Genomic DNA, 21,878 nt, shown 5'->3' with positions numbered 1-21,878 from the left:
TTCCTCTCACTCAGATTACAAAAGGAATAAACCACCCCTTACAATCTGATCAAAATTTTAGTCGGATCTGGCCAATTCAATCCGATTGACATGTTTACATGTGACTTTTGTATTCTGGTTGTGCTTCTAGTCCTATTACGATCGGATTAGTAGAGTACATGTAAACGCAGCTATTAACAGTCTTAAAGTAATCAAGGAGAAGATCAACAGAGTCTGGAGAAAGGCTTGGTGTTAATGATGAAGGGCCCTGTCATACACCCGGTGCAATGCAACACAAGGAGCAGTGCAAGTGTGTTTGCTCATTTCAGTCTGGTGCTGTTCGCTTTTTCCCATCCAGCGCCGCGTCGTTTAATTAGCAAATGCATTTGTGTTAATTTGTGCACCCATGGGCGTGCTGGTCTAAAGAAGAGGTGTTTTAAAGCACATTGCTATTTTAAGGAACTGAAAATAGACTGCATCATAGACCAACTCAAACTTGGTCTAAAGACTGGCCCAATGTTTTTTCTTTGTTATTTAAAGAGCGAGTTAGTGTAGGCAGGTCCGCAACACACGTACATGCTGCTTATTAAACACAGGGACGCACAGCAGCACACAGTTTAAATAGTATCTGTGCAATCATTTGCAATCAAGTCAACGATATCGCTGTAAATGAAGTGTCCCCAACTAACCAAGCCAGATGCGACAGCGGCAAGAAACCAGAACTCCATCGGTGACAGAATGCAGAAACATATCCCAGGTCCTGGTGGGATGTGTCAATCACATGACAACTCAGACCAGGTGTGTGTGTGTGTGTGTGCTGAATGGTTTCACACACTCTGCTGAAGGATGACGGAGGGAGAAGTAGATGTTGTCCTTAACACTAAGTTTGTTTGAGTGGAGGCCATCTGGTTTAAACAGTTGTCTAGGGTCCCCAGAAAAGATTGAAGTTGTCTATGAAATTCACTCCTCCTTGCTAGATCTTTGTGTTCAGCCCAAGCATCAGTGAAAACATATTTTTTCCCCTTGCTGGGAGTGGTCCACTGATGAGCAACTGAACTTTGAATCATCTAAGTGTTTCAAAGAGTTCCCTGAAATCTTTCTTAAGGATTTCTGACTGCTTTTTCAAAATATAATTCTTCCCCTCATGGATGATGATTTGATTTGAAGTATTTTGCTTCATCCGAAGTTCCTTGTTCACAAAAGAGAACGTTGCTTGATGAAAGCAGCATATTGTTGTATTTCGGCTATTGATGTTTCTGATAATAGAGGCACCTACTTTCAGAGTCCTGGGCTCAGCTGCTCTTTGAGATGAATGCAGCTGTCTGCTCGATCTTAAATGCCTGTTCGTAGCAATGTTTAAAACCGGGAGAGGGATTTAATAGGCCTGCACGATAAATCGTTATAAAATCGCGATCTCGATTCACCCTGTTCACGATTTAATTTTTAAATGACTTCGATTTAAAAAAATAAATAAATAAAAAAATCAGCCTTTATTTTGAAAGGACCGCTCTCACAGGGCTTCACCCTCAGCCAACGACAAAGCACCTTTTAGTCTCGTGTTTCACCCGTCGAGCGAGCGCGGTAGTTCACAAAATAAACTAAATGGATATTGATGAAAACCCAGGTCCTTTTGACGAGAATCAGCCAACCACTCAGTCTCAACTTGTTCCGAAAAAAGGCTCACATTCAGTGGTGTGGAAGTATTTTGGATTCAAGCAAGAAGACCAGGGTCGCGTGATTTAATGCATAATCAGCCAAGGGCCGCATATTTTTGCGGGGGTCGCATTTTTTCAAATACGCCGCACTTTCGCCGCATAAAATCCCGATTTCAGGAAGCAAAATATGCGGAGGTAGAATGATTTCATAATAATAATTTTCGTTGCAAAAAAAGTCACATATATATTAGCAGAAAGTTGAAAAATGTTGCGTTTACTTCACAGAAGTAAATCGCCATTATTTCCCAATGGGAACCTTATGAAGTGACGTAATTGCGCGACGTGAACATCATCTGTGAAGCCCGCGGTGAAACCAGGGTGAAGGACGCAAATCATTCTCATCTGCCAACAAAAATAAGTGCAAAAGACCGCGCGAAGCAGTTACCCGGTGTGTTACATGACAGTGGGGTCAAATTATTTTGAGAGAGGGATGAGGATGAGGATGGCGAATGATAGGCCAGTGTTAGAGGCTACGCAGTTAGCTTTCATTTTCACAGTGGACTGTTGTAGTTTCATTCAGAAGTTATTGCCCCTCTACAGTTGTAAGATTGTACTTTTTTGTTACAGAATAGTACCAAAACCTTACAGTTGTAAGTATATTAGTAGTATGTAAAATAATTTACGTTGCAATAAGAGATTGCACTTTGCAATTCCTGTAAAACAGCATTTGTATATTTGTGTGTATATTTTATTTGTATTCATTTTTACAGAAGTAGTTGAATATTCCTTTTGTAAAGCTAGAGAACTTGTTTGACTCAATGGTTTGTAAGTTTGAGCCATGTGTTAATTAAGGTCTGAAATAAAACAGAATGAGAACTTAAATATTCTGTGATTTAGTATACTTGCTTATCATAGGAAGTCATAAGAAATGACTCATTACAGTAAGGTAGTAGCCTAGTGAGAGCAGGGTGTTGGGGGGGGGGGGGGGTCAAATTTTTTTCTCTTTTTCATCAAACCGAAGTTTTTGCAAGTTCCCGCAATTTCATAGCATAAGATTGCAAAAATATCCCGCATATTGCATCACATTTTTTAAGAAAACCTGCCGCAAAATCAAGGATTTTTGCCCGCAGCAATCACAAAAAAATCTTCTGGAGGGACTGTCTATAGGTGCCAAAACAAATATTTTTGGTACTTCCAATTTGTTTTGTTTTGTCATGGTTCATGTGTGCAATTAACATTTACATTTCAAGAGAAAAAAAATCGTTGTAGAGAATCGTGATATCAATTCTAAGCTAAAAAATCGTGATTCATATTTTTCCAAGAATCGTGCAGGCCTAGGATTTAATAGACTGGGAGTCTGAACTGGAGATCGAACTGCCCCCTTTCCTCTCTTTTTCATCTCCGCTGGTCCGTCCAGCCCTCCTTCGTCCTCAATTCCTTCATCCAGCCCTGAGGGGGCTTCCAGTCCTCCAGGCCCGCTCCTAGAAAGTGTCCTCCAGTGCCCGCTCCTAGAAAGTGCCCTCCAGTGCCTGTTCCTAAAAAGTGCCCTCCAGTGCCTGCCACTCACAAATGCCGCCATTGGTCAGCACCAAGGAGTCGGCAGCCATTCCTCCTCCATGGCTCCTCCCTCCATCAGCTCCTGAAGTCTTTAAATTGTGTTTCTTTCATGTGTTCCATGTCCCTGTTAATTATTCTATGCACCTGTGTTTCCCTAATTATTCTATCTTTATAAGCCTTAGTCCCTTCAGGTTCTTATATGTCTTCCATGTGCTCTATTATTATAGACTCTCATTTTGTGAATTCCTCATCTCCTCGTTCCTGGCTACTTGACTCCTCATGTAGTATGACAGCTATATAATGGCAGTGAATGGTGGCCCTGATTTTGAAGCTGAGAAAAGTGCATCCATCCATCATAAAACTACTCCACACAGCTCTGTGTTAATAAAGGCTTTCTGAAGTGAAACAATGCATTAGTGTAAGAAAAATATGCCTTGTTGTGAACACACCTGCTTGAGTGATTTCAGTTTACAACATTTGTTTTACACTAGTGCATCGTATTGCTTCAGAAGGACTTTATTAATACCACTGAGCTGTGTGGAGTAGTTTTATGAATAATGGATGCACTTTTTTCCAACTTAACAAACACAGGCAACATTTAATGCCATTATACAGCTTGGAAAAGCCAGGGGAATTTTTAATATAACTCAGAATGGATTCGTCTGAAAGAGTAATGTCAGATACGTCTAGAATGTCCTGAGGATTTGTAAATCATTGTCTAATTTTCATTTTTGGGTGAACTATCCTTTTGACATTTGTTTGTTTTTGTTTTGTTTTTTACTGTTAGTGTCATCTTTTTAATAAATAAATAAATGTAAATATTATTTTTCTTTAAAATTATAAAAGTTCAGTTTGTTCTTGTTTGTTCAATTTTTCTGCAGTATCACCAACAGCAGCTGTAGTAACACCTGCACTTACACCAATAGGTATGTTCTGTTACTTATATACCACAAAATGTACTTGATGTCAACAAACTTATAAGATACCCTTTCTACAGTTATTAGAATTGTACATTTTGATATCAGTCTCATGTACAGTTATTTATGCTTAAGGTTGATTGTTGGCTTTATCTTTAAAAAAATACATTTTACATTTACAAGGAAAAAGGTTTATTTGGTGATTTCTTTTCTTTTCTATTTTGTTTTGATTGATTTGTTTTTGTTTATCCAACCAGTATTCACAAGCCTTGTCATAGTGAATTAGTTCATTAGTTATTGTATGTACCTGTGTTTCCCCAATTACCCTGTCTTCATAAGGCCTAGTCCTTTCAGTTTGTGTTTGCCAGTTCTTGGATATCTTCCATATGCTCTATGTTTCCCATTTGAATTATTAAAGACTCTAATTTTGTTTCCTGGTTCCTGGCTCCTTGACCCTTCGTGTACTGTGACAGAAGAACTGACCATAATAGTTTATTGTGTTTCTCTACCCCCCCCCCCCCCCCCCCCATTTGCCTGGAATACCTCCTTCTCCTGCTGGAGCAGGGGGAGAACTGTTCTGGGTACAGGCAAGCCTCACTAACTACCCAGATGACACACTCTGTGCGTTCTATGACACCAGTTTGAACATCGCATCTTTATGTTTTCCAATTGGATTATTATAGACTCTCATTTTGTGAATTCCTCGTCTCCTCGTTCCTGGCTACTTGACTCCTTGTGTAGTATGACAGCTATATAATGGCAGTGAATGGTGGCCCTAATTTTGAAGACAAAAAAAAGTGCAACCATCCATCATAAAACTACTGGTGGCATAAACCACAGATGTATTTTAAGTGGTGTGGTGTAAACAAAACATGGTTGTTGTGAGACTGCACTATTCTTTGAAAAGCTTACGTCGCACCTTCCACTATCTCGTACACTTAAATGCCTTGTTGTGAACACACTTTGTTTCACTAATGGATAGTTTTACTTCAGAAGGTCTTTATTAATACCATGGAGCTGTGTGGAGTAGTTTTATGATGGATGGATGCACTTTTTTCAACTTCAAAAACAGAGATTAGATTAGATTAGATTCAACTTTATTGTCACTGCACATGTAGGTACAAGGCAACGAAATGCAGTTAGCATCTAACCAGAAGTGCAATATGCAGTAAGTACAGAATAAAGGTCTATAATATGTACAATAACTATACAGGTAAGTATTATGGACATAATTTACAGATATTAAATACTATAAGCACGATATACCGATAGGTGTACTATGAACATACTATACAGATGGGCTATGTAAAAGTGTATGTACACTATAGGCAGAACTATGAACATAATTTACAGTATTGCAATGGACAGTAAAGTGCATAGAAAATATTACAATGTGCAAATGGATTATACAGTGTTCCTGGATGAACAGACAGTAGTGCAAGTAATAACAAGTTACTGTTTTTGCTTGTTGTGAATAAATAAATAAATCAGAGTGTTGAAGAGGGGGAGGAGTCTATGTGTGGTGTGGGGGGTGTTGAGGGGTGTCAGAGGGAAGAGTTCAGCAAGGAGACAGCTTTAGGGAAAAAGCTGTTCCTGAATCTTGTGGTCCTTGTTCGGAGGCTCCTGAAATGCCTCCCGGAGGGGAGGAGGTTAAACAGTCTGTGGTCAGGGTGAGAGGAGTCCTTGAGAATGCTGCGAGCTCGACGTAGACAGCGTTTCCTCTGGATGTCCTCAAGAGCAGGAAGTGGTGTCCCTGTGATGCGCTGGGCAGTTTTCACCACCCTCTGCAGTGCCTTGCGGTCAGCCACTGAGCAGTTCCCATACCAGACTGTGATGCAACTGGTCAGGATGCTCTCGATCGCTCACCGGTAGAAGTTCACCAGGATGGATGAAGACAGCTGGTTCTTCTTCAGTGTCCTGAGGAAGAAAAGGCGCTGGTGAGCCTTCTTGACCAGGCTGGAGGTGTTTGTGGCCCAGGACAGTTCCTCCGAGATGGTGGTTCCCAGGAACTTGAAGCTGGAAACACTTTCTACAGCCAGCCCGTTAATGTGGATGGGGTCATGCGTGCTTCCATTCTTCTTCCTGAAGTCCACAATGAGCTCCTTGGTCTTATTGGTGTTAAGGAGCAGGTTATTGTCAGCGCACCATGTGGCCAGGTGCTGTACCTCTTCCCTGTAGGCAGTCTCATCGTTGTCACTGATGAGGCCAATCACCGTGGTGTCATCTGCAAACTTAATGATGGAGTTGGATCCATGCACAGGCTTGCAGTCGTGGGTGTAAAGGGAGTAGAGGAATGGGCTCAGCACACAGGCCTGTGGTACGCCAGTATTAAGTGTGATGGTGGTGGAGTGGGTGTGACCTGACCGAACATGCTGAGGCCTGTTGGTCAGAAAGTCCATAATCCAGTTGCAGAGGGAGGTGTTGATGTCCAGGTCTCCAAGTTTTGTGGTCAGCTTGGAGGGAATGACGGTGTTAAATGCTGAACTGAAGTCAACAAACAACATCCTAACATACGTGTTGTTATTGTCCAGGTGTGTGAGTGCAGAGTGCAGCACTGTGCATACTGCACCCTCTGTGCTCCTATTTCTGCGGTAGGCAAATTGGTGTGGGTCCAGTGTGGGTGGGAGGCAGTCTTTGAGGTGTGCTAGGACCAGTCGCTCGAAGCACTTCATAATGATGGGTGTGAGTGCTACAACAGGTGAAAACATGTACTGTGAAAAAAAGTAATAACACAAAATGTATTTTATGACTACTCACATATACAATAATTAAACATTTTATTTACAAAGCTGAAATCAAAATGTCTATTTATGACATTTTTACATTTTGAAGTGAACTGTAAGGAAGTGAAGTACCTATTTTACACAGACTTTAGTAGAAAGCATTCTTTATGTATTTATTTTTAAGGTAAGCTGGCATCATGTAGTTCAAGTTATTCAAACACTGTACAAATTGTGAGTAAAAAAGGAATGGAATAATTTACGAATCTCTTAAACTTATATTTTATTCACAATAGAATATAGCTAACATATGAAAAAATATGTGAAAAGTGAGACATTTTGAAATGTAATGCCAAATATTGGCTCATTTTGGATTTCATGAGAGCTACACATTCAAAATAATTTGGGACAGGTAGCAATAAGAGGCTGTAAAAGTTAAATGTACATTTAAGTAACAGCTGGAGGACCAATTTGCTAATTATTAGGTCAATTGGCAACATGATTGGGTATAAAAAGAGCCTCTCAGAGTGGTAGTGTTTCTCAGTATCAAGAGGATTGGTGCAGAGGATCACCAATTCCCTCAATGCTGCGGCAAAAAAAAGTGGAGCAATATCCGAAAGGAGTTTCTCAGAGAACTATTGCAAAGACTTTAAAGTTATCTTCATCTACAATTAATAATATCATCTAAAGATTCAGAGAATCTGGAACAATCTATATGCATAAGGGTAAAGGCCGGAAAACCATACTGGTTGCCCGTGATCTTCGGGACCTTAGGAATGCTACTGGAAATCACAACATGGGCTCAAGAAAATTCCAGAAAATTTTGTCGGTGAACACAATCTACCGTTCCATTCGCTGTTGCCAGCTAAAGCTCTATAGGTCAAAAAAGAAGCCATATCTAAACATGATCCAGAAGCCCAGGTGTTTTCTCTGGGCCAAGGCTCATTTAAAATGGACTGTGGCAGAGTGGAAAACTGTTCTGTGGTCAGACAAATCAATATTTGTAGTTATTTTTGGAAAGCTGGGACGCCATGTCATCCGTACTAAAGACAAGGACAACCCAAGTTGTTATGAGCACACAATTCAGAAGGCTGCACCTCTGATGGTATGGGGTTGCATGAGTGTGTGTGGCATGGGTAGCTTATCGTCCTTCAGGTCGATCGCTGCAAACCTCAAATCTCAAAGATGCGTTTCTGTGTCAACATCTAGAATGGTACCTGATAAAGGACCTGATTCAAAACTCGCAGATCCAATATCAGACGTAACCCACTGCCTTTCTTGGGTACAATGAAGTAATGGCTGTAAAACCTGTCCTCATATCAGCTGGAGGAACCGGCTCTATCGCGTCCTTCGCCAGTAGGACTGCGATCTCTGCCCTCAGAACGGGGCATCCGCTGAACAAGGGTGGACGCCAGGTGAACTGAATCACATAGCCGAGGCTGATGGTCCGTAGAAGCCAGCTAGATGGGCAGGGCAGCGCTGACCAGGTGTTTAGAAACTGTAGCAGGATTAGCGGAACCACAGCTGCACCCGCGGTGGGGCAGCGAGGTGGAACCCAGGAACCCAACTCGGGTGGCTTGTGAGCAGGCCGGAATGTGGTGTGAGTGTGGGGTGCAGGGCTCACCTGGTTCCAGAGGTTTGCAGAGGGTGCGTGGGTAGGGCCTTTGTTGATGCTCCCGAACCGCCCGCTGTTGCCATCTGGCGAAGGAGGAGGATGAGTGAGGTCCAATGCTTGGCTGTAGGCAACTCTCCTTGCCCTCCTGGGACCCAGGGGAATTTAGAAACCGGACCTTGTCAGTGTCCCTCATGTCTGCCAGACACAGCCAGAGATGGCACTAACCACTAACATGGACATCGCACACCTTTGTGGTGTTTCGGAGTTCTGTCAGAACTGCTGGATTATGACCGGTTGGTCCTTCAGTGCAGGTCCTTCAGTGCCTGAGCCTGGTGCACCTGCAAAAACACCATGGCATGCCACCACTGTAATCATCAAACGACCCGCGCCAGAACGATCCCCAGATTGCAGGTTGCAGAGCCTGGTTTGCAGCTCCGAAATGGTCATATTCCCACAGTGGGAACATGACTCATCCACGAAAGGCCACCTCAGCGTGCTCGACACCCAGACACGTTTGGCAGCGATTATGACCATCACCCGTTGGCAGGTAACAACAGCACCCAGAAACACACGGGTGAAATGGCATCCTTATAAGGCCGATCCGTCGTCTTTACAAAGATGCACCCGTGAAGCTCTTTTAAATTTTCTCTTTAAGGAATGCTCTTTTAGTGCTGAGGCGCACAGGGGAATTGGTTGCTTGCAACACGACAGGGGGTATTTTACATTTTACAATTATAAATATTACATTTTAAAATGCTAAAGGTTTATTTGGTTCTTTTTTTCTGCCGTAGTAGCTGTAACAACACCTACAACAGGTATGTACTGTTAAAACCTGATATACCAGAAAAATGTATTTGATCACAACACTTATTTAACCTTTTTACAGTTATTTGAATGATAAATTCTGAAATCAGTCCCATCAACAGTAACAAAGTGAAGTACCAATTCAACACAGATTTTTTGCTGCAATTTTATTTTTTTAAGTAATGTTCTGCAACAACATGTGGTATGTAATGTAAAAGAAACAAAAAATGACAAACCACACAATGTATTTGATGACTACTAACGTGTAATAGATCCTTTTTACAGTTATTGCAAGTTTGAAGTTATTGATGATATCTTTATATTTTCATATCCGCCCCATCTGTAATGAAGTAATTATTTTTCCAAAAATAAATAATTAAAACACAAAACAAATGTAATGACAAGACATATAACAGAGATTTTTTTTAGTTTTGCAGTATTTCTTTTTTTTTTTTTTTTTTTTTTTTTTTTTTTGCAGTAAAAAAAACAATGATAGCTTTGTATTTTGATATGAGTATTGTCAACTCTTTGAAGTCAAGAACTAATTTTACACAGAGCTAAGTTCATAAAAAGTAAATTTGAGAAATCACACACACAAAAAAAGTCTAAAGTAGATCAATTGCTTTGAATCTTCAGGAAAACTAATTATAGCCAACACCCAGACCAACACAGACACTGTGTATGTGTTTCTGTTTATTCTGCTCTAATAAGACACTGTTTTAAGTAAATAAGTAATACAAGGGTTTGTTTATTTATTTATTATTATTATTATTTAGATTTTTCTGAAATATTTTTAACTGACAATAGTGGCAGCCAGTATGTATTGCCCAGCCCAGCAAGTCTAAAGGTCTGTTCACATCAATTACGATAACTTTAAAGATAACAATAAATAAATCATACTCCATATTAAAGAATACCAGAGTCCACACGCAACTATAACGATAAAGGCACACAGATATGATATCACTGGAATGACTCTCGTTTTTTTCCATTTAATGAATGATAAAAATACCCAATTCGAATCAATCCTGCTGTAACGAGCTCGAGAATTTAATGCAGCAGATGAGCGTGTACTTAAAATAACCAGACGATATCTTCCGCCATCATAGTTATCGTTCTTCGTGTGAACAGGATTTAATAATTGATATTGGATTATTATTATACTGTATTATCATCAATTGTTCTATAAAGCAGTTACAGTCATTTAACATTTCAATTCAGCCAACATATTCATGAACATGAGCAGAGCAAAATAATGGCAGTGAATACAAAAACACAAACATTTTTGGGATCTTCTGTACTTTGCCCTGCTGTTGGTCATGAATATGGTGGAAATAGTCATATGACTGAAACAGATGAATAAATGTTTTTTTTTTTTTCTAACAGTTCTTCAAATGTCATTGAGAATAAAAGAAGATTTTGATACCAGTCTCAGCAACAACAAAGATGAGAAGTTCATTCGCTATGCCAGTAAAATTGAATCAGCAGTGAGTAGTTCCATATTTTGTAAATAAAAACGTATTGATAAAGCTAAATAAAAAATAAAAAAAAGTGCGAATGTTAATTATAGAGTTTGTGATACAGAGTCTAACTTTTTGTTTTCATGTAATTTTTTTTTTTTTTTGCAAATATGTGTATTTATTTTACTTAATCTTTCTTGTGAATTATTATCATTCTAAATCACATTAGATAAATAATTAACAGTCAATAAAGATACAATCTGTTTATTGACAGTAAAGCAGCCCAAATCTGTATGCTCAGGTGTCATCTATATATCTTTGGTTCTTATAAGATTGAAGATTGAAGAAAGTTACAGAAAATTGGCAGTCTATATAACGGTTTCAGTAAAAGTCACTCGTTTTAGGTAAGGTTTTCACTTAAAAGATTGATTTTGGTTTTTACCACTTGTATTAAACAGTGTGTTCTCATTGTTGTGGTTTGTATTTATGCTCCATAGGCCTGGTAGCATTATAGCAGACTATGAATTTAACTCAACAACCAGCAGCCCCAACAGCCCTGAATTTGCAGCAGCAAACAAACAAGTTGGAAACATTCTCATAACAGAAGGATTCCCTGTAGATCTGGATGGTTTTGCTCAAAGTGGTAATGCTAGACATTATTCATGTCTGTGAATAATGTCAATTCAATGATTTGTTTATCATTTATCATTTTTATTGATTACAATCTGTTGCTTACAAAATTCTGGTTTGTTATAAGGATTAATACTGCTTTTAAAAATGTTAAAAGAACCATAAATATAAAATATAAAAAGGTCAAATATTGTTTGTGGACTCTACTTTCAGAACAAAAGAACCTGTCCACTGCAGAAAAATGGTATCCTCAGCAAAATATGGAGCTAAAATGCACACGCCCAGATTATGTTGATGGTACAATGAGATGGACAGTAAATGACCAAGATCTTCCATTAAGCACCAATAAATACATAATTTCATCTGACAATAGTACTCTCACTGTGAAGAGTGTCAGTATGCTTGACAGAGGTGAGTAACACATATCTTCATCCTACCAGCAATAATCTTACAAGTAAGGCTTTATTAACTACATAAACACTTAAACTAGTCTAACACACACACACAGTTGGCATAGGAAAAAGGGTTAAAAAAGGGTTAAAGCTTAATCAGTAAAGAGAATATCATACATATCATACACCCGGTGCAATGTGACGCAAGGTGCAGTACACCATACTATAACAAATTATTTTCCATCTAAAGTATATATATATATATATATATATATATATATATATATATATATATATATATTATACAGATTTATCAAGTTCAGATAATTTTTTCAATAGATTACTTTTTAAAATAAAGGATTTAAAATTTTATTATGCATTTTTAATCTTTTAACTTCCTTTAATAATGTTGCTTTTTATACATGAAAAAGATCTGAGGTTATTTTTTCAGGATTGTACACATCACAATACCCCACATTAAAATAAATCCTGCCCAAGGAATATATAAAGAAAGTAAGAGGGGGCAAGACCTGGTTGAGTTGTATTAGTAGTGTGTTGTCACCATGTCCCGAGAGACATTGTTCCACAGATCTAATATACTGATACACATACGATTTCATGTTGCTGTTTTTGTTAGTCCTGTTTGCTGTATAGGTACTGTATGCTAATTTCTGTTGTTACAGTTAACTATGTGAAGTGATATGGAACTGTAATGCGGTCAAGAGTGCTGCCTGGAACTATGTTCGCCATGCATTTCCCAGAAAATAATTTCATAATGTTCGTCATATATATATATATATATATATATATATATATATATATATATATATATATATACATATATATATATATATACATATATATATATATATACATATATATATATATATACATATATACATATATATATATATATATACATATATACATATATATGTATATATACATATATATGTATATATATATATATATATATATATATATAATATATATATAATATATATATATATATCAGAGGGTATGAATTTTAGAATATAGTGCACAGGTAATAAGCACTTGTGATTAAACTTTAATGGTCCTTTTTGGGACATTTTGGATTCCATTTACTTTCTTTTTATGAAAAGAATGTGGACTAGCAAAAACAATTTCTTGTTCTAGTATGATGTTCCACTTGTATTATGCTATAGCATAACTGCTTATGCTTACATTGCCTTCAACTAGCAAATGTAGTTAAGTTATTGAAGGTAAGTTGTAGGTATGTTATTGAATAAATACAATTATGTAAACCAGTCTATTTAATTGCTTTAGAAAATAATAAATGCATAAATAATCTTGTGGTTTTTTTTTTTTTAATTAATTGCAGGTCGATACGCATGTATCATAAACAGGACAATACCTTACATTCAGTGGCAAGATGTAGTTATTGAACCACTTCCAGATATCATAGTGGGTCAAAATAAAAGAAAGTTCCAATGTGTAAACAAGAGTGTTTTACTTGAATGCTGTGAAGAAAAAAACAGTGTGGAGTGGACCCCAATATCTTCTGGGGATGTTGTGGTACCTACAGGTTGTACATACAATACATATTTTTACAGAAGTTGCTGACTGGAGATTTGAGTTGTGATGAATTGCTTTGTTCAATTCAACATGTTTTCATGTGTTTTCAATTATTGCATTTACTTCTTTCATACAATCAGAGGATGGATGCATCACATTAAATCATATAATCAAACAAGGAGAATGTGGGAGTGACACCTTTGTTTGTCGACTCAAGAACCAGGCACTTCAAAGTTTCAGCTATGGTAGTTCAAATGTTACAGTTATCAAAGTAAACGAAGGTGAAGCTTCAGTTTTCTTTATCATGTGACATAGTTTTTCTGTTTCAGCTCTCTGAAAGAAATAACTTTTTCTGTTTTTCTTAAATATTTACTCTAGAGTTCAGCTGTAAAAATGAAAAACTTGGAGATGGAAAGGAAGGTGAAACTTTGATAGGTCCCTGCGAAAGAGACAAGCAAGGCACCATAAAATATAAATGTATAACAGGTGAATGGAAGCCTGAGGAGACCAACTGTATTCTTAAAGTTATCATCAACCTTGCAAATAAAGTTCAGGTAATCTTAATCCATTTATATTTAAAATATTCTGATATTTACATTTCATATTTACTATGTAATTTATTTTGTAGGTTTTGTTGGTGGAGGACATACCAGAGTTTGTCACTGAGCTTAGTAATGTAACAGAGAAGAATGAGAATGAAATAACACAGTCTCCTGTCACTGTCCTAACAATCGTTGAAATTCTTTTAAAAGTAGCTAATATTTCACAAAACATTCTCATTAATCAGCGTGTGATGGAGGTATGTACATTTACAGTGTGTATGCACAAAAGACATCAGTCAAATTGTGGCAAAAACTTTTTTTTTAGCAATAAAATATTTGTAAAAAAATGTTTTTACTAAACATGATATTAATTTCCAGGGTTTTCTTAACACAGTGAATATCCTTGTTTCGGAACTGGCCTTTAATTCATGGGAAAAACTGAACAATGACAGCAGGACTGATAACACCAGCACTGCACTTCTAAGGGCTATTGAGAACATAGCAGCCCGTCTCACAAATGTCAGTTTTTTGATTAATAAAACATCTATTGAGTTGAACAGAACTGTAACAACCAGCACCTCATATAGTGGAATATCAAACCTGCCAAACTCAACTACCGAGATTGAGATTCCACAGATTCCTTTATCCACCCCTATAACCATCATAGTCTTCACAACTCTTGATGAAATCCTACCTTCCCGTAATACTACTACCAGTAGAAGTAATAACACTAGCAAATCAGATGTCCGCATCAATGGAGATGTGGTTGTAGTTAAGATTGACATCATAACAATTAACAACATATCTTTTGCGTTTGACATTAATGATCCGTCTTTGGGAAATCCTCAGTGTGTCTTTTGGAACTTCAATCTTGACGCATGGGATTCCACTGGATGTGAAGTAAAGCCCTATATAAGTAAAGGGAATGAAACTGGCAAGATTAAATGTGAATGCAACCACACAACCTCTTTTTCAATCTTAATGTCACCATTTTCCATTAAGAACATACCCTTAGCCTATATAACTTACATTGGTGTAGCTATTTCGATGGCCAGCTTGATTTTGTGCCTCATTATCGAGATTATCGTGTGGAAGTCAATGACAAGAAATGACACATCCTACATGCGGCATGTCTCCATAGTCAACATTGCCGTGTCCCTTCTGATTGCAAACATCTGTTTTATCATTGGAGCTGCGATCGCAGAACAGCCAACCTCAGTGGGTCGCTGCAGTCCAGTGGTTTTCTTCATGCACTTTTTTTACTTGGCTCTTTTCTTCTGGATGTTAATGTCAGCGCTGTTGCTCTTTTATCGTACAGTTATGGTCTTGTCTCAAATGTCAAGGGCCAAAATGATGGTCATTGCCTTCATAGCCGGTTATGGTGCACCTTTGCTCATAGCGGTTATTACTGTAGCATCAACAGCTGGACCTCAAAATTATATTTCCAAACAAAATGCATGCTGGCTGAACTGGTACGAATCAAAGGCCCTGCTGGCATTTGTGATTCCAGCTCTCACTATTGTAGCCATAAACCTTGTGGTTTTGATTGTGGTTCTGTACAAGATGTTGAGCAGAGGAGTTGGTGGCACAACTCAACCAGATGAGAAACATGCCCTGGTGGTCATTGCCAGGTGTGTGGCCTTTTTGACTCCTATCTTTGGTCTAACATGGGGATTTGGCATTGGAACCATGGTGTCACAAGATTTAGGCATTCATGTGGTGTTTGCACTCCTCAATTCACTGCAGGTACTACTTTCTTTACTTACAACAAATTATTATATTCTATAATTCTAACAATCCATTATGAAACCTCACAACAGAGTATTATCATACAAAATATAAAATGTTCTTTGTTGTTATTAAAATGAAATTGAACAGCAACTATTATAATTATTTACTCAGGACAATTTCATCATATATTTGTATCACTTGTGCTGGGATTCTTTATTTTGGTGTTTGGAACGCTTTTAGACAGCAAGGTATGAATTCATTTTTGTTGCATGACAATTTGACAAGACATTTTGTCAGAATTATTTTATTAAAACTTTTATCGAGTCATTCAGTACTTCTTCAGTGCTTTAACCTGTTTTGTCTTATATGGTTGCAGTTACGTGAGGCTCTGGCAGGACGCCTGTCACCAAGAAACCTTACCAGTTCTAACCGTACCAGGGTAAATACTAACAAAACAATGCATATGATCCATGCGATACTGCTAAACATCTTACAGTTGGCTTTTACTCCTTTATTTATGCTACCAGATTATAGATATGTGAAGTTTATAGCTGATATCTTAAATCTTTAAATTACAGAGTACTAGTGCAGGACCATCATCTTCAAGTGGACTGGGTTTCTTTCAAAGGATCCGGAGAATTAAGTCTTATTATTAAAATAGATAAAGTTGTCTACATATTTTACTATACAGACTTTAATTTGGTCAAAATAGCTTTAGTAGGTCAACATTATTTACAAAAGGACAATAAATATTTAAATAATGTGCGAATGTCTATTTGCAGATGTGTTCAACATATCTGAAGCCAATGCTTTCTCAGCAGCTACGTCTTCACACAGCTCCAGTGGCACAGATACTATGAATGCATAATCAGCTGCTTCATAAACTATAGTTTACTTAATTACATGTTAAACAGCCTTTCCTAAGCAGGTTTTCTATACCACAAGTATCTGCTACTGATTTCTGGGTTGAGGTGTTTCTATGTTCTGAAGTAGTAATAAAAATATATATTATTTACTTAATCAAGTATAAGTACAGTACTTACCACTGATTAATAACAGAAAACATTTAAATCGATCAGTAAACTACAGAAAATGTGTAATATTTTACAATTATATTATACTAATGTAACTGACCAACAATTTTCAGTGATGCAAATGCTGTTTTGAATCGAAAGTAGTGCTTTCATTTACACATCATACAAATTCATGTAATTTATAATTGAATACAATGAGACAAGAGCATTTTTCAGTTGTGCAATTTCAGTGTGTATAAGGAATACTAATAAAAATGAAGAGGGTGCATACTGTCAAATAAAAATATAATTTGCAGTTCAGATCAATTCCATAAATCCACTGTGTAAGTGAAACAACATTTGAGGGAGATATTGAGTTCAATACTAGTCAATGTAAAAAAAAGAGTAAAGAACGAGTAAAACATTTAATATTTAAAACCTGTTTTACATTAAAAAAAAAGTTAATATGCAGTGATGCAAACTACTCAACTTTTTTTTCTTGAAAATATGGTATCATTGTACATGATTAATGTAATTCCTAACTAACTGTGACAAGACATTAACATATTGAGACCTACAAATAAGTGTGAAAGTGTGCATATTTTAAAATATTAAAAATAGTAAATAGTAAAAAAAAAAAAAAAATTTAATTCCTGCTACTGGGATTCCTCTCACTTGGGTCCTCAATGTTCTGTTTTTGGTTCAGGCAAACCCCTTAACATTTCTGCCATTATTATAACTGTTGACTGTACACTCTGATACCCATATCTGGGCCCTGGTGAAAAGTGGGTTTGCATATATTTGCATCCTTTCCCATTGGTTACCGTCTTGTTAGGAGCTATGGCCTCACGGGATGCAGACTCATATCTGACAGGGTTGAGTAAAATGCAGGTTTGAATTAAATCCCTCTAGAGATGTTTTAGGTATGTTGGCTGGCAGGCTAGCATTAACAGACCTTTGAGCTCTCCCATTGTATGTATAGTAGGTGTTCTGCTTTCCATAGTGCCCTAGGACACAGTGTGAGTTCGAAAGAGAAAGTGTGGGGTAACATAGGTAACCATGCTTCTCGGAGAAGAGAACACCAACACCCCAACCGGACTCACAATTGTTCCCTCGTCATGCTACTTCTCAGTCTAAGTTCCCAGGAAACCATGATTACCTACATAGCCCGAGATGAAAAAGAAAAGATAATAACCCGGCCGTCTGCCCTCTTTTATGTTCTCTTCACAAAAGAGAACAAGTAAATAATAGAGGGAATCCAACTTGTTTAGCCGTTGATCCACACACAGATTTTGTGGTTGGAACATTTGACGAGAAAACTAAATCTCAGATCCTAAAAAAAAAAAACAAGTTTGGCATCTCTTCATGGTTATTTCCAGAGACTTTAAAGAAGAAGGTAAAAATGTGTTTATTCTTATAAATATGTAACTGCTTTAAATTTCCTTTTTGCAGTACAGTTAATGGAAGGAAATTGTTACCTTGACTTTGAAATGTGCTATTCAGTATTGTACTTTAAAAGATGTCTTTCCTCATCAGGCTGGAGTCTGTTATTAATATAAAAGAACGATAGTTTGAGCTAAATGGCTGGAGTTAAGTAGTGTGCTATTCTTGCAGTTTGTGCCACAGTAATTAATTATTAAATAATCCTGTTTTCTTTTCTGATTGATTGCAAAGGGAATCCGTGAAATATTTGATCCTAATGTAGCCTAATGTATATATCTGTTATAAAAAAAAAATTTATGGATACAATATTCAAATGGATGAATGGTTGGATAAAGGCCAGCATGGTGGCTCAGTGGGTAGCTTTGTCTCCTCAAAGCATGAAGGTCCACAGCCATCTGTCCAGGGTATTTCCCTATCTTTGGACTGAGGATAGAATGTATTTCTTTTGGGTGCTATGTTAGGTGCTATGCTAACTATTACTACTAGTGCGAGATCACACATCAAGCACCATTTACAAGTAAAAGCAGTCCAAAAGTTTTAAATATGTTGGTGGATTTTGATGTGACAAGACAACAGGATGTTCTTTTTCCAATAGGGGAAGTACTATATATATATATATATATATATATATATATATATATATATATATATATATATATATATATATATATATATATATATATATAGTGTTACCATATATATATATATATATATATATATATATATATATATATATATATATATATATGTATATGTATATGTGTGTATATATATATATATATATATATATATATATATATATATATATATAGAAAGAACCCTTTCATTTGGTACATTACTATAATTTAGAGGTTAACATTTAACAAGTGTCCAAACTATTCACCTGCTATTTATCACACAATTGTAAGGGTGCATAAGGTTTCATAAAGACTTGTCTTCATCACAGAGTAACTTAATACTTAATTACCAGTTAACAAGCTCCTCTCTAATTTTTATTGTTATTATTATTATTATTATTATTATTATTATTTTATTTCAATATTTTTGTCAGTTAACTAATATGAACACTTTAGTACCAACTGTTTGGTACTTGGTACTTAAGTGTTCATATTAGTTAACTGACAAAAATATTGAAATAAAATAATAATAATAATAATAATAATAATAAAAACTAGAGAGGAGCTTGTTAACTGGTAATTAACTATTAAGTTAATAATAAAATAATAATAACTGAGAAAAACTTTTAGCAAAACAACATCTGTTTAAATTTTGTGATAAAATCTGGAGAAGACTACTGTACCTCATCAGAAGTAACAAAGTACAAAGGTCTTCACAATTATTGGATTGGAAGCACACTACTACTGTATGTGAAAAAAACCTTAGACCTGGTCACCCTGGCTTAAAGTAAGGGTAAATTATAGGGTCAAACAGAACCTAACATTGCTTTTATTTATTTATTTATTTATTTGCGTTAAAGCAAAAATACAAGAGACATTTTTTTTACACAGTATATGAGTTAAAGTTATTGTGATTCTTTCTTTTGATCAAGAGGATACATCCTGCCTTAATCTTCAGCTGTTTTTAGACAATCAACAGTCAACCTGCCCTCCCTGCCTCCATTGATCAGTTTTATCATTGTTCTCTGATTTTACATGACATAATTTCCTATTTTAGAGATGTCAGGTATCTGGATGAGCCATGTAATGGCCATCTAAAGAATGTTGAAGTGATTTTGACCAAGATACATCAATTAGAAACATGGCCAGTCAAGGTACAGTTAACTACAAAATATTGTTCGTTCACTATTTTTTCTTTAGTCTCTTCACAGCAGTTCAGTAAGTGTACTGTTTGAATACATGAATTACTCCGGGATATTGGTTTGTTTGAACTCAGAGGGAGTGTCAGCCACATTAAACAAGTTAACAGCTTAAGTCATTTGTCATCAAATGATTCGTTCGTGAACCGGATATGACAAACTGCTTTGTTTTGAACTGTCTTACAACAGACACGGAAGAGAAGACAATGCTGAATAAAGTCATAGTTTTTGCTAATTTTGACCAAAATTTACGTTCGATGCTTCAAAATATTCTAACTGACCCTCTGATGTCACATGGACTACTTTTATGATATTTTTCTTACCTTTCTGGACATGGACAGTATACCGTACACACAGCTTCAATGGAGGGACTGAGAGCTCTTGGACTAAATCTAAAATATCTTAAACTGTGTTCCACAGATAAATGGAGGTCTTTTGGAACGACATGAGGGTGAGTTATTAATGACATAATTTTCATTTTTGGGTGAACTATCCCTTTAATTCCATGTAAAGTATGGCATCCATGAACTGTTCGTATCAACACTCTAAAATACAATTATTATGTTGCTGCAATAATACTTTTTTAACTGACTTTGATGTTTAACAGGTGCTGGTCATATAATTAGAGTATCATCGATAAGTTCAGTTGATTTTGCTTTACTAATTCCATTCAAAATACATTTCAAATGTGTATTTCTTTTTATTTGGATGATTATAACTGACAATTGGAAAATCCCAAATTCAGTATCTCAGAAAATTAGAATATTACTTAAGACCAATACAAAGAAAGGATTTTTAGAAATCTTGGCCAACTGAAAAGTATGAGTATGTACTGCACTCAATATGTAGATGGGGCTCCTTTTGCCTGAATTACTGCAGCAATGCAGCGTGACATGGAGTGGATCAGTCTGTGGCACTGCTCAGGTGTTATGAGAGCCCAGTTTGCTCTGATAGTGGCCTTCAGCTCTTCTGCATTCTTGGGTCTGGCATATCGCATCTTTCTCTTCACAATACCCCATAGATTTTCTATGGGGTTAAGGTAAAGCGAGTTTTCTGGCCAATTAAGAACAGGGATACCATGGTCCTTAAACAGGTACTGGTAGCTTTGGCACTGTGTGCAGGTGCCAAGTCCTGTTGAAAAATTAAATTTGCATCTCCATAAAGTTGGTCAGCAGCATAAAGCTTGAAGTGCTCTAAAACTTCCTGGTATACGGCTGTGTTGACCTTGGACCTCAGAAAACACAGTGGACCAACACCAGCAGATGATATGGCACCGCAGACTATCACTGACTGTGGAAACTTTACACTGTACCTCATCTCCTCTCTTCCTCCAGACTCTGACCCTTTACTTTCATAAAAAAAATTTACTTTCATCAGAAAATATAACTTTGGACCACTCAGCAGCAGTCCAGTCATTTTTGAAGCAAGGCGCCTCTGACGCTGTCTGTTGTTCAAGAATTGCTTGACACAAGGAATGCGCCAGCTGAAACCCATCTCTTGCACACGTCTGTGCGTACTGGTTCTTGAAGCACTGAATCCAGCTCCAGATACTGAATTTGGAATTTTTCTTAGTGGTCAGTTATAATCATCAAAATTTTAAGAAATAAACATTTTAAATATATCAGTCTGTGTGTAATGAATGAATATACAGTTATATACAAGTTTCACTTTTGAATGGAATTAGTGAAACAAATCAACTTTTTGATGATATTCAAATTATATGACCAGCACCTGTAATTTCAGTGTTTCACATTTTTACATTGTTGTTACCAACAACATTATTCACAGTCAAACTATTCATCATAATTATTTGTTTGAATAATAGCTCAACTTTTTAAATATCGACATGACTATTGGTGAGATCAAAAAGCTTCACTGACGAGCTTTATGTTGCTCATCGCGTTACTGTAAATTTTAAGATTCCATAAAATGTTCAGTTTGGGTTTTGGTGGCGAGACGATGTATTTCCCTCTTTGCATATAAGTGAAGACTGTCCTTGGATATTAACACAATAACATAAATACTCCCATAATATATTTTTACATAC

At 36.6% G+C, this 21,878-nt stretch overlaps 1 protein-coding gene and 1 long non-coding RNA gene across 2 annotated transcripts; both read left to right on the top strand.

Annotated features, from left to right (window-relative positions):
• The first annotated feature begins 8,802 nt into the window (after window positions 1–8,802).
• On the top strand, window positions 8,803–15,645 carry LOC127938871 (adhesion G-protein coupled receptor F2-like). The gene is made up of 10 exons (XM_052535769.1): window positions 8,803–9,258; window positions 10,634–10,734; window positions 11,047–11,111; window positions 11,205–11,350; window positions 11,551–11,748; window positions 13,093–13,296; window positions 13,427–13,567; window positions 13,665–13,840; window positions 13,915–14,085; window positions 14,207–15,645. The coding sequence occupies exons 2-10, from the start codon at window positions 10,642–10,644 to the stop codon at window positions 15,614–15,616; spliced, it is 2,604 nt and encodes an 867-aa protein (XP_052391729.1). The 5' UTR covers window positions 8,803–9,258; window positions 10,634–10,641; the 3' UTR covers window positions 15,617–15,645.
• A 115-nt stretch (window positions 15,646–15,760) lies between these two features.
• LOC127938872 (uncharacterized) lies at window positions 15,761–16,504 on the top strand. Its single transcript, XR_008148834.1, has 3 exons — window positions 15,761–15,807; window positions 15,936–15,998; window positions 16,138–16,504. It is a non-coding gene; the product is annotated as an uncharacterized LOC127938872 (long non-coding RNA).
• Window positions 16,505–21,878: the final 5,374 nt, after the last annotated feature.

This window comes from Carassius gibelio, chromosome A20 (genome assembly GCF_023724105.1).
Source record: "Carassius gibelio isolate Cgi1373 ecotype wild population from Czech Republic chromosome A20, carGib1.2-hapl.c, whole genome shotgun sequence".
NCBI lineage: Eukaryota > Metazoa > Chordata > Actinopteri > Cypriniformes > Cyprinidae > Carassius > Carassius gibelio.
The sequence above is the reverse complement of the archived record's forward strand: the minus strand, read 5'-3'. Positions and strand labels throughout refer to the sequence as shown.

Bases quoted from the DNA above. Each gene is read 5' to 3' on its own strand.
- LOC127938871 (XM_052535769.1), top strand. From the start codon at position 10,642: ATGTCATTGAGAATAAAAGAAGATTTTGATACCAGTCTCAGCAACAAC. The intron at 11,351-11,550 runs GTAATGCTAGAC...CTCTACTTTCAG, and splicing joins GGATGGTTTTGCTCAAAGTG to AACAAAAGAACCTGTCCACT. The intron at 13,568-13,664 runs GTGAAGCTTCAG...TATTTACTCTAG, and splicing joins AGTTATCAAAGTAAACGAAG to AGTTCAGCTGTAAAAATGAA.